The 15657-nt window shown below is 37.7% G+C and overlaps 1 protein-coding gene across 6 annotated transcripts in view; it reads right to left on the minus strand.

Moving 5' to 3' along the window:
* Nucleotides 1–15657, minus strand: part of SENP1 (SUMO specific peptidase 1) — a 93041-nt gene that overhangs the window by 38451 nt on the left and 38933 nt on the right. For all 6 annotated transcript variants that reach the window (XM_058307897.2, XM_004470399.5, XM_004470398.5 and 3 more), the window contains 4 exons: nt 5739–5777; nt 4863–4947; nt 4508–4663; nt 3690–3821 (listed from right to left, as the gene is read on the minus strand). In XM_058307897.2, coding sequence (XP_058163880.1) covers nt 3690–3821; nt 4508–4663; nt 4863–4947; nt 5739–5777 — 412 coding nt within the window. The remainder of the gene's footprint in view (nt 1–3689; nt 3822–4507; nt 4664–4862; nt 4948–5738; nt 5778–15657) is intronic.

The following is a 15657-nucleotide window of genomic DNA, read 5'->3' on the forward strand; positions in this document are numbered from 1 at the left end:
TGTTAATAATAGGGAAAACCGTGGGGAGGTATGTAGGAACTCTCTATTTTTTGCAAACCTACAACTTCTCTAATAAAAGAAAAAGATTTTTAAAAAGGAGGAATATGCCAGTCATCTACTTTGGAGAAAGCATTTAAAAATGCTATAAAATTGACAGGAGATTTAAAAAGAAGAGAATTGACTATTAATGAAATATCTATTCAAGGGAAGGAGAATAGGCTAAAGAGAGGAGAAACTAGTTACAAAAGAAGAATCATTATATTTTCAATGTAAGATTTATGTAATCTAAAGCTTCTTTCAAAACAAAAATAGAAAAAGAATGAAAGTCCACAAATGATAAGAGTTAAGTATTTTGAAATAGGTATCAATACTAAAGGATATCTACTAATACCCCATCATGTTAGCTTCAGAAGGGTAGTAACTGTGAAAGCCTGAGAAGTCTTTGTGGGTACTTTGGAAAGTATGCTTTAAAAAATAGTTCTCATAACCATCATATGAACTGACACCTTTCAAGGTTAACATTATTCTGAACTCAGAGGACAAGCACTCCTTACATAAGTTATGGGTAGGTGTGGTAGGGATATAATAGATAAAGAATCCTGGGAAGTGGACTTGGCTCAATGGATAGAGTGTCCGCCTACCACATGGGAGGTCCGCAGTTCAAACCCAGGACCTCCTTGACCCGTGTGGAGCTGGCCAATGCGCAGTGCTAATGCGCGCAAGGAGTGCCGTGCCACGCAGGGGTGTCCCTCGCATAGGGGAGCCCCACGCAAGGAGTGCGCCCCGTAAGGAGAGCCACCCAGCATGAAAGAAAGTCCAGCCTGCCCAGGAGTGGTGCTGCACACACGGAGAGCTGATGCAGCAAGATGATGCAACAAAAAGAGACACAGATTCCTGTGCCACTGACAAGAATAGAAGCAGACACAGAAGAACACACAGCGAATGGACACAGTGAGCAGACAACTGGGCAGCTGGGGGAAGGGAGAGAAATAAATAATAAAAATCTTAAAAAAAAAAACAAAAAGAACAACAAAGAATCCTTCCTTCCTCTTGTTGTCACCTCTAAATAATGTAATTTCCATTAACATTTCTTGCTAAACATCCAGCTTCTGATGGGCCTAAGGAATGGAAAATATGTCCTGATAAATGCTGCCTCTGTAAGGGATTTCACTGAGGTAACTAACTGCTACACCAAATAGCAAAAACCCAACTCATATCCTACTCACTGCTGCCCCCTAGAAGATTTTGCATATTTTACCATGGCTACAATCAATTTAGAATAACTGACTGCCTCCCCTTCAGCAGTGGTAGGCAAAAAAAGCAAGAGACCATAGGTTAATGGTTCCATATCAAAAACATCTGATCAGTGGATATTTTTTATTGTCCTTGATTTTTATTTTTCCTTGATTTGGAGAGTTTTTTTTTTTTCTTTCTATTATTTGATCCAATGTTCTAATAATATCACCAAAGAAGCAAGCGCTGTGTTTCCTAAAGCAAGATAATATCTAACTGTGCCCTCTTTATCATTCTTGGTCAAAGAGATTAGTCAGAGAGAGATGAGCTTCTGATACTTCTATTTTACAAAGTGGCCAATGAGAGACAGAATAGGGCTAGTCCAGTTAGTCCTGGAGAAAATCAGCAAGCCAGGCAAGATATATGGCCCCAAAGTTTTATACACCAATCCTAAGACAGTCCAATTTAGATTCTGAGGCAGTATGATATAATAGATAAGACCCAAAGCCTGGGGAAAGGGGATTTGGCTCAGGCGACTGGGTTCCTGCCTACCACATGGGAGATCACTGGTTCAGATTCCCGTCTTTCTGGCATGATGGGCAAGCACAGCAAGCTGACACAAGAAGAAAAGAACATAATGGGAGACACAACAAAGCAGGAAGCAGAGGTTCCCCGTGCCTCCTAAAGAAGACCATGAGCTGACATGATGGGCAGGCGTAGAGAGCTGTCACAACAAGATATGTTGGGAGGAAAAACAGAATGAGAGACACAACAAAGCAGGGAGCCAAAGTGACTCAAGCAATTAGACACCTCCTTTCCACACTGGAGGTCCCAGATTTGGCTCCAGGTGCCTCCTAAAGAATCAAGGATGACAAACAGACTCAGCAAGTGAAAAACAACAAGGGGGTGGGGAGAAAGAAAGAAAGAAAATAAATCCCTAAAAAAAAAAAGACCCAATACCTGGGTCTGAATCCCAGCTCTGTTACTTACTAGCTACGTGACCTTGCAAGTCTCAGTCTTTCTATGCTTTGTTTCTTCATCTATAAAATGCAGTTGTAAAATTGTAGTATTTACCTCCAAGGGTGGTGGTGATGATTATATGAGTAGAACACATAAAACACTTAGAATAGTACACAGCATGAGGTAAATACTAACAGTCATAGCCAATATTATTATTTGGGAGGTCCTAATTATATGCAAACAGGATATGTGTACCTACTATCTAGTATTTACTATACCAAGCACCTAAAAATCTTCCACAGCTGTAAAGGCTGAGTATAACAAGAAGATCATACAGGGTTGCTCCTAGTAACCAGGAAAGGACATACTTAGGAAAAGATACCAACCGAGGTCTCTTCTTTTACTGTGAAAATATCTTTTTGAAATAAAATAGGTTCCTATGTGTTTAGGAAGAGGACAGATCAGATTAGTGTAATTAGTATACTTAAGAAAATAATCTGGGAAACGGACTTGGCCCAGTAGTTAGGGCATCTGTCTACCACATGGGAGGTCCACAGTTCAAACCCCGGGCCTTCTTGACCCCCGTGGAGCTGACCCATTCGCAGTGCTGATGCGCGCAAGGAGTGCCGTGCCACGCAGAAGTGTCCCCCGCGTAGGGGAGCCCCACATGCAAGGAGTGCACCTGGTAAGAAGAGCTGCCCAGCGCTAAAGAAAGTGCAGCCTGCCCATGAATGGTGCCACATGGAGAGCTGACACAAGACGATGCAACAAAAAGAAACAAAGATTTCTGTGCCGCTGACAACAACAGAAGTGGACAAAGAAACAAGATTCAGCAAATAGACACAGAGAACAGACAACTGGGGGGGAGGGGGTGGAGAAATAAATAAATAAATAATCTTTAAAAAAGAAATGAAAATAATTTAAGTGGGAGTGGAGAGGGACAATTTCTTTTCCCCCAATATATCCAATATTTAATAATAATTCAACTTTTTCAAAGTCAGTTTTTAAAAAATCAGGTATCTACAGAAGGTATTTTAGAAAGCTTATCACTCAAAACTTAAAAGACCTAGAACAAGTAGAGGTAGAAATGGATTCCTATACAGAACCTCCAAAGTATTCCTTCATGCTGTAACATGATCAACTAGTAAATTTATGTGCTCAGAAGATGTGAACTGCCAGGCAGGACCTTAGAAAAACTGAGAATATCAGGGCATGAATGTTTTCTTCCCTTTGCTATCCAAATCTTTAACATAAGAAAAGGTAAATTCAGTGATTCTCAGACTTTTAAGTACATAAAAATCACCTGCGATGTTTGTCAAAAATGCATTATCTCCACCACACTGTCTTAATACTTATTCAGGAGAATGGAGAGGCCTGTGACACAGGTGATTCTGCTGAGGTCACCCAAAAATCACTCTATGAGAAACATCATGCTAATGCCTAGATTTAGTTTCCACTTACTTACTATTTGCATACAAAAGTGGGTACAAGATTACCTCATCATTGAGCCAGTTCAGATGATTTAGCGTTTGAATATCTTTGCGTGTAATAGTTAAGCGGAATGCTTCACTGAGAACTTCATCCTGGTTCCCATTACGAAATACATTCTTTATTTCTTTCTCCATTTCCTAGGGAACCAAAAGGTATTAAGAGTTCAAAAAAAATATGGCTGTAGACAAACAAGATTTCTCACCAAGCCCTATACCATCCACAAACTATATTTATCACCAATCAACTGTTTATTTATGACTAATATTTTGGTTTCTATTCCTTCCTAGTAATCTAATTACTTCCTTCCATCCCATCTTATCTTTCCTTCTCTTTTTTAGCACATTTAGGCCCTTTTCATGTTATTCCTAGTCTGAAATAACCTTTTGCTATCAAATGGAAAGGAAGGAAGGGAGGAAGACAACAAATGTGGCAAATGTTATAAGTTGGGAAATTTGGTTATCTGTATAGATGGAAAACTGCAGTTCTCTATATTGCCTGTATCACTTTTGAAACTTTCCTGTAAGTCTGAAGTTATTTTGAAATAAAAAGTTTTAAAAAATGAAGGAAAAAAAGACATGAAATGCAAATTTATTAAAGCTTTTTCACCAAAATAACTAAAAGCTACCCATAATTTTTTCAGATTCTCAATAATCCTTTGAAAATACAGTCAAGAACAGTATATAATACAAATGAAAGCAGGAATACACAATAAAATTTAAATATCAGGTGTTTTATTGCTTTTGTTTGAAATTTCTCCAAAGCATTCTTTCTAATGTAGTAATTTATTTCTTATTAGTCTAGGAATTTATAGTATATAATTTACCTCTGTAATTTCAGGAAATTCATCTTCACTATTGGTTAATTTATGACTCTTTTTTTCTGTTTCTTGGTTAACTGTGACTGGGATCTCCTTTTCAAGAGGTACACGAAGATGTAATTCTACTGAATCATGTACTGAATGCTCCTGTTCTTGCAATCTCTGAAAGACAGAACTTCAGAATTACGGGGATGAAGGAATCTACTTGCCTTATGTACTCTGAGTAGTACTGACTAGCTAGACCAAGAAAATATATCACATATCCAATGCTGTAACTACACAACAGCTTTGATCCCAAATCCAGACAATCTTACGAAAAAGTTTCAATCTGTGCTATTTTATTCTTATCTCAATTTTTTACCTGGCTTTGAAGCTGTAATGCCAGTGCTTTCTGCTCTTCAATCTGGCGCAATCTCTCCCGTGCTCGAGAGTCATAAACGCTAGTCCTAAGAAATGAAAAAGAAAGTGACACACGTGTAGACCAAACTCCTAATATCAAGAATGCTGTTGATGCAAAGTGAACATCAAACATAAAACCAACATAAAGTCTAAAATTCTTACACTAATTTATCCCATTTATATTTTAAGACATAAGAGTAAAACCACATGGTGTTATTGAAATTATCCTACAAATTTTACTGAAATGATAAAAAATATTAGTTAACTGTTAAATGTGAACAAATGAATTCCAAGGGTATTTATAATCATATGGATCTTCTTTGAAAATCATTCTAAGATTATGGAGAAAAGGACGTTCCACTCTGGAAATCCAAAAATGGAAACAAAACCCAAAGTTACAAGAGAAAATACCACTGAGGTTTTAATTCAAATACTGTAGTCATGATCCAAAAGAAGAAATATAGGTTTATTTTTTAAAAATTCAACACAGAGAGTCTAGATAACTCAAGGTCAGTTTTGAAACTTGGAGACTAAAGTTTTCAGTGATTTTACAAACTCCAGAAATATGAATTATTCAATGAATTAGTTTTACTAATGCAATAATTAAGGCATAGCTAACTTTGAAGTATTTTTCCAATTCAATTTGGGTTCAACAATTGTTATAGAATTAATTAAATCTGACCATACAAAGGTCCAAAAGAATTTTAAATACCCAACAAGTTAAAGCATAAATAGGCAATTCTTACTGATGAAAAATCAGCAAGTGATTGGTGTTTGATTTCTTCTAAGTGAAAATAAAGTGATCAAGAAGGAAAAATGATACCAAAAAATAACTTACAATTCTTTGATCCATAGCTCTGCCTGGAAAAAAGTAGGACTACAGGTAGGAAAAGAAAAATGTGACAAATGAGCAGCAGACATAATACAAATATTTTCACCAAAAAAGCAACCATTTCAAAGTTCAGCAGAGAAATTAAATTTAGCATAGCTCTCTACTTGTATGAGAAACGAAAAATATCTGAAAAAGCATATCACATCTCAAGGTAATATAGTAAGCTAGAGTATTACCCAAATGGTTCAGATAGAGTTATTAAATATTTAATTAAATCTTATGGGTTCTTGAACTTTTCCTAGTCAGTCTCCTTGAATCAAAATGTATTCATCCAAATTATAGTAGATACTGAAAATTCCTACCCACAGGATAGTCCTGATCAAACAACTAATGAGCCAATGAACCAAAGTAGAGAATGAGCAACTTAACTCCCATTCCTGAGAAGCCAATTCTACTCTACAGGACTCTTGCTGACAACCCAAGTGAATAATGCCTACCCCAGAGAGTTAGGCATGTTAATTGTCTTAGAGCCTCTTGTTCTTCTCAAACATCCTTACCAACCCCAACTGAGGGATTTTTCTTGGAAACAAATGGAAGAGTGAACGCTTTTCCAAAGAAAACTTTTAGATACACAGAAGAGATAAAGCATCAAATGGAAGTGAAGAGACCTGGGTCTTTCAGGGCTGTCCCAATTAGCTCTGTGACCTTGAGCAAGTCATTTCACTTCTATGGGCCCTAATTCTGGATTTGTAAAATATGGTTACTACAGTCCCTTTTGTATCTTAAATCTCACTAAGTGCAGGAATCAGAGTTCAGAAGATATCTTGCTTTTTAGCCTAACTTTTCAGAATTAGTGTTACCAATCATCCTTTTGCTGAGATTTAACAATGCAAATGTTGTTCTATATCTACCCATTGTCAATGAGATTAATGAGTGGAACACATAAGGAATGGCCTATCCCTCTGGAGCAGTGGATAAATGATGTAACAAGGCAGAAGTCACCAACAGCACTGTGAAGACTATTTAGTATGTGATACTAAAAACAAATGAACATGAGAACACATTTTATTACACAATAAAAAGATGTAATAAGAATTACCCAGGATTTCAAAGTTATGGATCATGTTATTCAAATTTTTCTGCAGAATATAAACTTAATGAGATAGGGATTTTTGTCTCTTTTCTTTACTGCTGTATCCTCTGCACCTAGAAAAGTGCCTACAATATTCATGTACTTCTCTACAATGAATCAAGTTATCTGCTGGCTTGGGAAAGCAAAATACAGGGGAAACTTGCTTTTCCAATGAGATTATGCATTAATTCTCATATAATGGAGGAATATCATCATAATAATAACTATAACTATTTATTAAGCACCTACCTGGTACTCAACATGTAAAATTTGCTCTAGGTATTTTATGTAGTAAACCTCATGATAATCTCCACATTACTTAAACCTTAGTATTAAATGTAATAAGGAATTATGACTCAGACTGTACAGAAAGGAAACTGATATTCAGAAGCATATTCAGAAGTCTTAGAAGACCCAGGATTAGAAACTATGTCTGCCCAATTTCAAAGACTAAATCTGTTTATATGTTCTTTCTACTACTGTACAGTGCCTTTCAGTAGACCAAGGCATTAAACCAAATGGGAGAAGATGAATGCTTGGACTATTCAAGGAAGCATTTTGGGTTCTCTAAGAAATTAATTCATTGTTAGAAGATTCATTTACTATGCACCCATCGCATATTGGGCACTACAATTGGTACTGGGTGATAAGTGTAATGGTATGAATAATGAATACAGTACAGGGACAGACATGCTAGAGGAAAGAACTAAAGTAATCTAGAGAAGTCAGAGAAAGCTTCTGAGAAAAAATAGCACCTGTATTAGGTTTTGAAAAGCAAATTAAGCGTTGATAAAGTAATCCCAGGCAGGAGGACCAGAATGTACAAAGCACAGAGATGAAATTGCATGCCATGTTCTGGGAAATATGGGAGGGTTTTCACTGATGGAACTTAATTAAGAAGCAGTGGTGGCATTTTTTTTGATACTGGAATTGTCCTGCAATGACACTGCAATGATAGATACAGGCTATTATACATTTCATCTGTGCGGTGCGAAGTGTAGATGATAATGTAAACTATAGACCACGGTTAGTAGCAATGCTTTAAAATGTGTTTATCAATTGTAACAAATGTACCCCACTAATGAAAGATGTTAATGGGGAAAAGGATGGGGTGGGGTACATGGGAAACCCTCTCTGTTTTCAATGTAATGTTTATGTAATCTAATGCTCTTTCAAAGTAAAATAAAATAATTTTAAAAAGGCAATGGTGGAAGATTAAGACTAGACAGCCAATCAACCAAGCCTTAGGAAAATAGGCTCCAACTTAAACAAAGAGCACCATCCTATCAGCCTTAACCCAACAGACCATTTCTCCTTCCATCTCATTCTCCGATCACCGGGAAAAATCCTTCATAAAGGAAAGACAGACTTTGCAAACAATCATTAAGTAAATGAGAAGACTCTTTACTTGAAATCAACTTCTTCCCAAGAAAACATACCTTCTTTTGTGCACTACATGTGAAGAAAAGCTTTTATAAGTCCTTTACCTGTCAATTAATTTTCACAACAGTGCAATAGTAAGGTATTAATATTGGCATTCTATAGATAAGGGAAGAGGTTCAGAAGGGTAACTTGTCCAAAGATACATGAATTCCAGAATAGTCAAGATCAGAACTAAGGTCTGACTCCAAAAAATATATAAAGAATGAAGAATCCAAACTGTAAAGTCTCCCTAAGAAACTATAAACATTTATAGAGCATTTTTTCTTAAAGTCTAAAGCTTAGTATAGGGGAACAACTTCAAAGAAGTGGGGTAACTGAGAAGAGAAAGAACATTTTATTATCCATAAGCTTCCCAATGGAAAACTGATTACTTTCTAGCAACTGAATTGCCAAAGTCATATATAGCAAAGACATAGCAATCTTAGTAATTGATTGGATTACAAAGAAGCACTTGATACCACCCAGAGAAGTAAAGGAAGGTTTCATATAGAAGATCATATTTGTACTGAGACTTAAAGGATAAGAAAGAGATTACTCCAGATGGATAAACTGAGGTGGGAAGGCATTCCAGGATATTCAAGGCAGAAGGAACATTGAATGTAAAGGCAAGAAAGTGAGTATCATATTTACAAAACTGAAAGCAGTCTAGCATATCAAAATCATCAAAGAGTCTCATATTTCCATAGTTTTCTCTTCCATCGTGTCTCTGTTTAAACATTACCTTTTAAGGAACTTGCTCTAAATACCCTGTATTAGTCTGCCAAAGGGGTGCTGATGTAAAATACCAGAAATATGTTGGCTTTTATAAAGGGTATTTGTTTGGGGTAAAACCTTACAGTTACAAGGCAATTAAGAATCCAACTCAAGGCTGTTCTCTCACGAAAGTGAGTTGCCACATGTTGAAGCAAGATGGCCGCGGACCTCGACCTGGTCTCTCATTTCCCTCCAGGCCTCCAGGCCTCTCTCTCTCCTGGTTAGTGCTCGCCTCTCTGGGCCTCCTACATCAATCTCGGCTGTCTTCCCAAGGTCGGCTGTAAACTATCAGGCAAATGGTCCAATTCTCCTAGGGGCCCCAGGATCAATCATGACAGGGATCTCTCTCTTGGTATATCTTCTTGAGTGTCTGTTTATATCAGCCCACCAAGTGGGTGGGGACTCAACCTGAGTAATGCCCCACTGACACAGTCGAAGTAAAGCCCTAACCTTAAAAGGTAATTTAATCAAAGATATCTCAGCTGAATCTAATATACTCAAAGGGTATCATACTCAGAAGAATAGATTAGTTTACAAACATAATCATTCTCTTTTTGGGAGTCATAAATAATCTCAAACTGCCAAATAATCTATATAAATACTGCCCCCTCACCCCAGTCTATATATTACCCTGCCTTATACTCCTCAATGCACTTATACCTAGCATATATGTTTATCTGCCCATTGTCTATCCCCCATGACTCTCAATGTACCTTGAGGGCAGGTACTTCATTTTGTTCACTGTTGTTATCCCCAGTTTCTAAACAGCACATGGCATACAGTAACCACTAATAAATATTTGCTAAAGGAAAGACTTCATGATAGGACATGAAACCTGTTGATGAAATTTGTATACTATACAAAGGAGTTTGGGCTTGATTCTGTCTGATAAGCTGCCCCACCCCCTTGAAGGAATTTAAGGAATAACTGGATATGCATTTTAGAATGATTATTTGGTTGCAGCATGGAAGATGAATTCAAGAACAACTTAGGGGAAGCAGATGGAGCTCAGAACATGGTTGAGGGCCTGCTTCCCATGTATGAGGTCCTGGGTTCAATCCCTGGTACCTTAACTTCTAGGAAGATGGCAGACTAGAAAGGCACAGGACTCTCTTCTCTCCCAGAAAGATAGCTAGAGGACAGGCAGAAAAATGGCCTAGAAAACCTCCTAGGATTTAGGACACCTGGGGAAGGCCGGACACCACCCAGAAAATAGCGAGACAAAGGAAAATAATTGAGAAGGCAAAACTGTGAGTTAAAAGCAGCAACTGCAACTGCCAGCAACCTCCTCCACAGGGGAACTGAACATAACCATCCCAGGGTCCACAGGATGGAGGAATAGAGTATGGATTAGAGTGGACTTACTGGTGTTGTGGTATGGAACTATTGTGATTAGTAATGGAAGAAACTGTAGCACTGATGTGGAGAAAGTAGCCACGGTAGCTACTTAGGGTAGGGAGAGGGAAGAAGAGATATGATTTCAGGATTTGGAGTTGTCCTGGGTGGTGCTGCAGGGACAGATGCTGGACATTGTGTGTACTGCCATGGCCCACTGGGTGGACTGGGGGAGACTGTAGACTACAATATAGACCACTGTCCATGTGGTGCAGCAGTGCTCTAAAATATATTCACCAGGTGCAGTGAATGTGCCATGATGATGAAAGAGGTTGTTGATGTGGAAGGAATGGGATGAGGGGGATGGAGGGTATATGGGGACCTCATTTTTTTAATGTAACATCTAAAAGAAAATAAAGAAGAAGGAAAAAAAGACACATTTGAATACTCAGGCCTCTGAGCCAGCACTTATAGACAAAGGGAACACAAGGACCCACCTCCCCAGGAAAGGCAAGAGAGAGGGACACAGCCTAAGGATGATTCGGCTTTTGAACAACGAATTTGGTCAGCTGTGTCCCACGAGCCATTCCAGGCCAGGTGGGGCCATGCTATTGTTTGCTTTGGGAACCAGCATGAGAAGACTATAGAGAGCTGGGATAAAGAGATCCAACCCTCTCAATCTCCCTCTCTACTTAGTGCGACTGATTGTTGAGGACCCAGAGAGGCATGGAATTATTTCCTACCAGGGGTAAGGGAAGAGGCTGCCAGGGAAGACTGGAGAACTGTCTATGAAAAAGGCTGAATTATAAGGTTCTTAGCCTCAAGACAGGAACCTATATCACACTGATCCAGTCCATGTTGCAACAAACAGACTCTGACCAAGCACTGAACTGAGAGGGCTGCCAAAATGGGCCATCTGCTGGCAGACCAAGGAAGTGCACATGAGGAAATTAAAGTAAATGAGAGCCTTTTCCAGCCTTGAGAGCCAACCTGTCCAAGCCCCTAGGAAGTGGGTGCAATCCATTACTGAAGCCAGAGCCCAGTCTGAGCAACTAACAGGGACAATCCAAAGACCCACTTTGAACGAAGAATCAAAGAACAGCAGAAACACAGTCTCCCGCCACTAAATCTTTATGAAAGAGAGAAATTGAGCATCTGAGTAAACTCACCATCCAAATCAGATACCTTCAAGTCAGCAAAAAATTAGGAGCCATGCTAAGAAAATGGAAGACATACCCCAAGAAAAGGAATATATCAAAGCCCCAGAAGAAACAGAGGATTTGAGACAACTAATCAATGAGATGCACACAAATTTCCAAAAATCCAATCAATGAGTTGAAAGAATATGGCTAAAGAGATAAACGACACCAAGAAGACACTAACCAGCTTGTCTGAATGTCAAGTAAATGGGTACTTATGACTTGGAGAAAAAAATAGCCTCAGATGGAAGTGAAGATGGTATGTTTTGGTAAACTGTCAAGAAATTCCAAAAGTTGTTTTTCATTATAATTAAAGCACGGATGTTGGACCTGCATTTGAGAAGTTAGAATAAATGTGAGAGTTTCATGACAGCAATGCTTTGGAATTAATATATTACTTTATATAATATGTGTTTTTTTATGCATGCATTAAAACTAAATAAATTTTTAAAAAGCAAAAAAAACACACCATGAGCCATCCATATGCTCCCTAGACCTAGGGATAAAAAAAAGGCTAACAGTGAAAGGTTGGAAAAAGAACCTCTATGCAAACAGTAACCAAAAGAGAGGAGTAGCTATAATAATATCAGACAAAACAGACTTCAAATGCATAAAAGTTGTAAGAGATACAGGCGGCCATTATATATTAATCAAAGGGACACTCCATCAGGAAGTCAGAAATATTTATGCACCTAACCAGGGTGCCCCAAAATACATGAGGCAAAACTGAAGAGAGAAATAGACATCTCTACAGTTATTGTTGAAGACTTCAGCACACCATATACATAATTAGATAGAACAAATAGAAGATCAACAAGGAAACAGAATGTGAACAATATGTTAAATGAGTTAGATCTAACAGACACATACAGAATGTTGCATCTAAACTCAGCAGGTTATACATTCTTCTCAAGTGCCCATGATTCTTTCTCCAGGATAGAGCACACATGTTAGGGTCACGATGCTGCTCTCAATAAATATAAAAAGACTGAAATTATACAAAGCACCTTTCAGATCATAATGGAATGAAACTGGAAATCAATAACAGACAAGAAACAGATACATTCACAAATGTGTGGCGGCTAAACAACACACTCTTAAATAATAAGTGGGTCAAAGAAGAAAGTGCAAGTGAAATCAGCAAATATATTGAGACAAATAAAAATGAGAACACAACTTATCGAAACTTAGGGGATACAACAAAAGCAAATCTGGAGAGGGAAATTTATTGTCCTAAACACCTGTATTAAAAAAGCAGAAAAAATTAAAATCAAAGCTCTAACTGAACGACTGAGAAACTAGAAAAACAGCAAACCAATCCCAAAGCAAGCAGAAGGAAAGAAATAACAAAGATTAGAACAGAAATAAATGAAATTGAAGAAAAAACAAAACAAAACAAAACAGAAGAGAAAATCAAAAAAACCAAAAGCTGGTTCTTTGAGAAGGTCAATAAAATTGACAAACTGCTAGCTAGACTAACAAAGAAAAAAAGAGAAAAGATGCAAATAAAATCAGAAATGAAAGAGGGAAGTTACAACTGACCCCACAAAAATAAAAAGGATCATAAAAGCATATTATGAGAAACTGGATGCCAACAACTAGACAACCTAGATGAAATGCACAAACTCCTAGAAATGCATAACTTACACCAATGGTACAAGAAATACAAGAACATAACAAACCAATAACATTTAAGAAGATTGAATCCATCCTCAAAAATCTCCCAACAAAGAAAAGTCCAGGACCTGATGGCATCAGAGATGAATTCTATCAAAGATTTCAAAAAGAATTAACGTCAATCCTAAAGTCTTACAAAAAATTTTAAGAGGAGGGAAAATGACCCAACACATTTTATAAGCCAACATGACCCTAACACCAAAACCAAAGAAACACACAAGAAAAGAAAATTACAGACCAATCTCTCTGATGACTACAGATGCAAAAATTCTAAACAAAATACTTGCAAATCGAATCCAACAGCATATCAAAAGACTTAACATCATGATCAAGTGGGATTTATTCCTGGTATGGAAGCCTAGTTCAACATAAGAAAATCAATCAACATAATGCACCATATTAACAAATTGAAGGAAAAAAACCACGTGATCCTCTCAATTGATGGAGAAAAAGCATGACAAAATCCAACATTCTTTCTTGATAAAAACACTCTGAAAAATAGGAATAGAGGAAAATTCCTCAATATGATAAAAAGCATATATGAAAAATTCACATCATACTCAATGGGGAAAGGTTGAAAGCTTTCCCACTAAGATCAGGAACAAGACAAGGATGCCCACTGTCATCAACATTATTCAACATTGTACTAGAACTTCTAGCTACAGAAATTAGACAAGTAGAAAAAATTAAAGGCATTCAAACAGGAAAATAGGAAATAAAATTCTTACTACTTGTAGATGACATGATCCTATACTTAGACAATTCAGAAACATCTACAACAAAGCTACTTTAATAAATAAGTTCAGCAAAGTGGCAGGGTACAAGAGCAACATGCAAAAATCAGTATTATTTCTGTATACTAGTACTGAACAATCTGAGGAGGAAATCAGGGAAAATTCCATTTACAATAGCAACAAAAGGACTCAGATACCTAGGAATCAATTTAACAAAAGAAGCACAGGACCTATATGCAGAAAACTATAAAACAATGCTAAAAGAAATCAAAGAAGACCTAAACAAATGCTAAGACATTCAGTGTTTATGGATTAGAGGGCTAAAATATCATGAATATGTTTTCTACCTGAACTGATTTATATCAATATCAATGCAATATCAATAAAAATTCTAATAGCCTGCTTTACAGAATTAGAAAATGCAATTACCAAATTCATTTGGAAGGGAAAGTATACCCGAATAGCCAAAAGCATTCTAAAAAAGAAGAGTTATGTGGGAGGAATTTCACTGCCTGACCTTGAAACATATTACAAAGCTACAGTGGTCAAAAGAGCATAGTACTGGCATAAAGATAGACACATCAATCAGTGTAATAGAATTGTGAGTCCAGCAATAAACTTGCACCTCTACAGCTAACTGGGTTTTGACAACTGTACCAAGTGCACTTTACTGGGACAAAACAGTTCCTTCAACAAATGGTGCTGGGAGAACTGGATATCTCCAACTGAAAGAGTGAAAGAAGACCCCTATCTCACTTCCTATACAAGAATCAACTCAAAATAGATCAAGACCTAAATATAAAAGCCAGGACCATAAAACTACTAGAAGAAAATGTAGGGAAACATCTTAAAGACCTAGTGGTAGGTGGCTGTTTCTTGGACCTTACACTCAAAGCATGTGCAACAAAAGAAAATAAAGATAAATGGGATCTCCTAGAAATTAAACACTTTTGCACCTCCCAGGATATTGTGAAAAGGGTGAAGAGGGGAAGCAGACTTGGTCCAATGGATAGGGTATCTGCCTACCACATGGGAGGTTCCGGGTTCAAACCCCGGGTCTCCCTGACCCGTGTGGAGCTGGCCCATGTGCAGTGCTGATACACGCAAGGAGAGCCGTGCCACGCAGGGGTGTCCCCTGTGTAGGGGAGTCCCACGCGCAAGGAGTGCACCCTGTAAGGAGAGCTGCCCAGTGAGAAAGAAAGTGCAGCCTGCCCAGGAATGGCGGCGCACACACAGAGAGCTGACACAGCAAGATGATGCAACAAAAAGAAACACAGATTCCCAGTACCGCTGATAAGGAAAGAAGCAATCATAGAAGAACACACAGCAAATGGACACAGAGAGCAGACAACTGGGGGGGTGGGGGTGGGAAGGGGAGAGGAAAAAAAAAAAGGGTGAAGAGGCAGCCAACTCAATGGGAGAAAATATTTGGAAATCACATATCTGATAAGTGTTTACTATCAATGACATATAAAGAGATGTTAAAACTCAACAATAAAAAGACAAATGACCTCATTAAAAAAATGGGCAAAAGACTTGAACAGACATTTGTCCAAATGTTCAACATAACTGATTAGGGAAATGCAAATCTAAGCTACAATGAGATATCATTTCACACCTATCTGAATGGCCACTTTAAAAAAGACAAAGAA

This window comes from Dasypus novemcinctus, chromosome 12 (assembly GCF_030445035.2).
Source record: "Dasypus novemcinctus isolate mDasNov1 chromosome 12, mDasNov1.1.hap2, whole genome shotgun sequence".
NCBI lineage: Eukaryota > Metazoa > Chordata > Mammalia > Cingulata > Dasypodidae > Dasypus > Dasypus novemcinctus.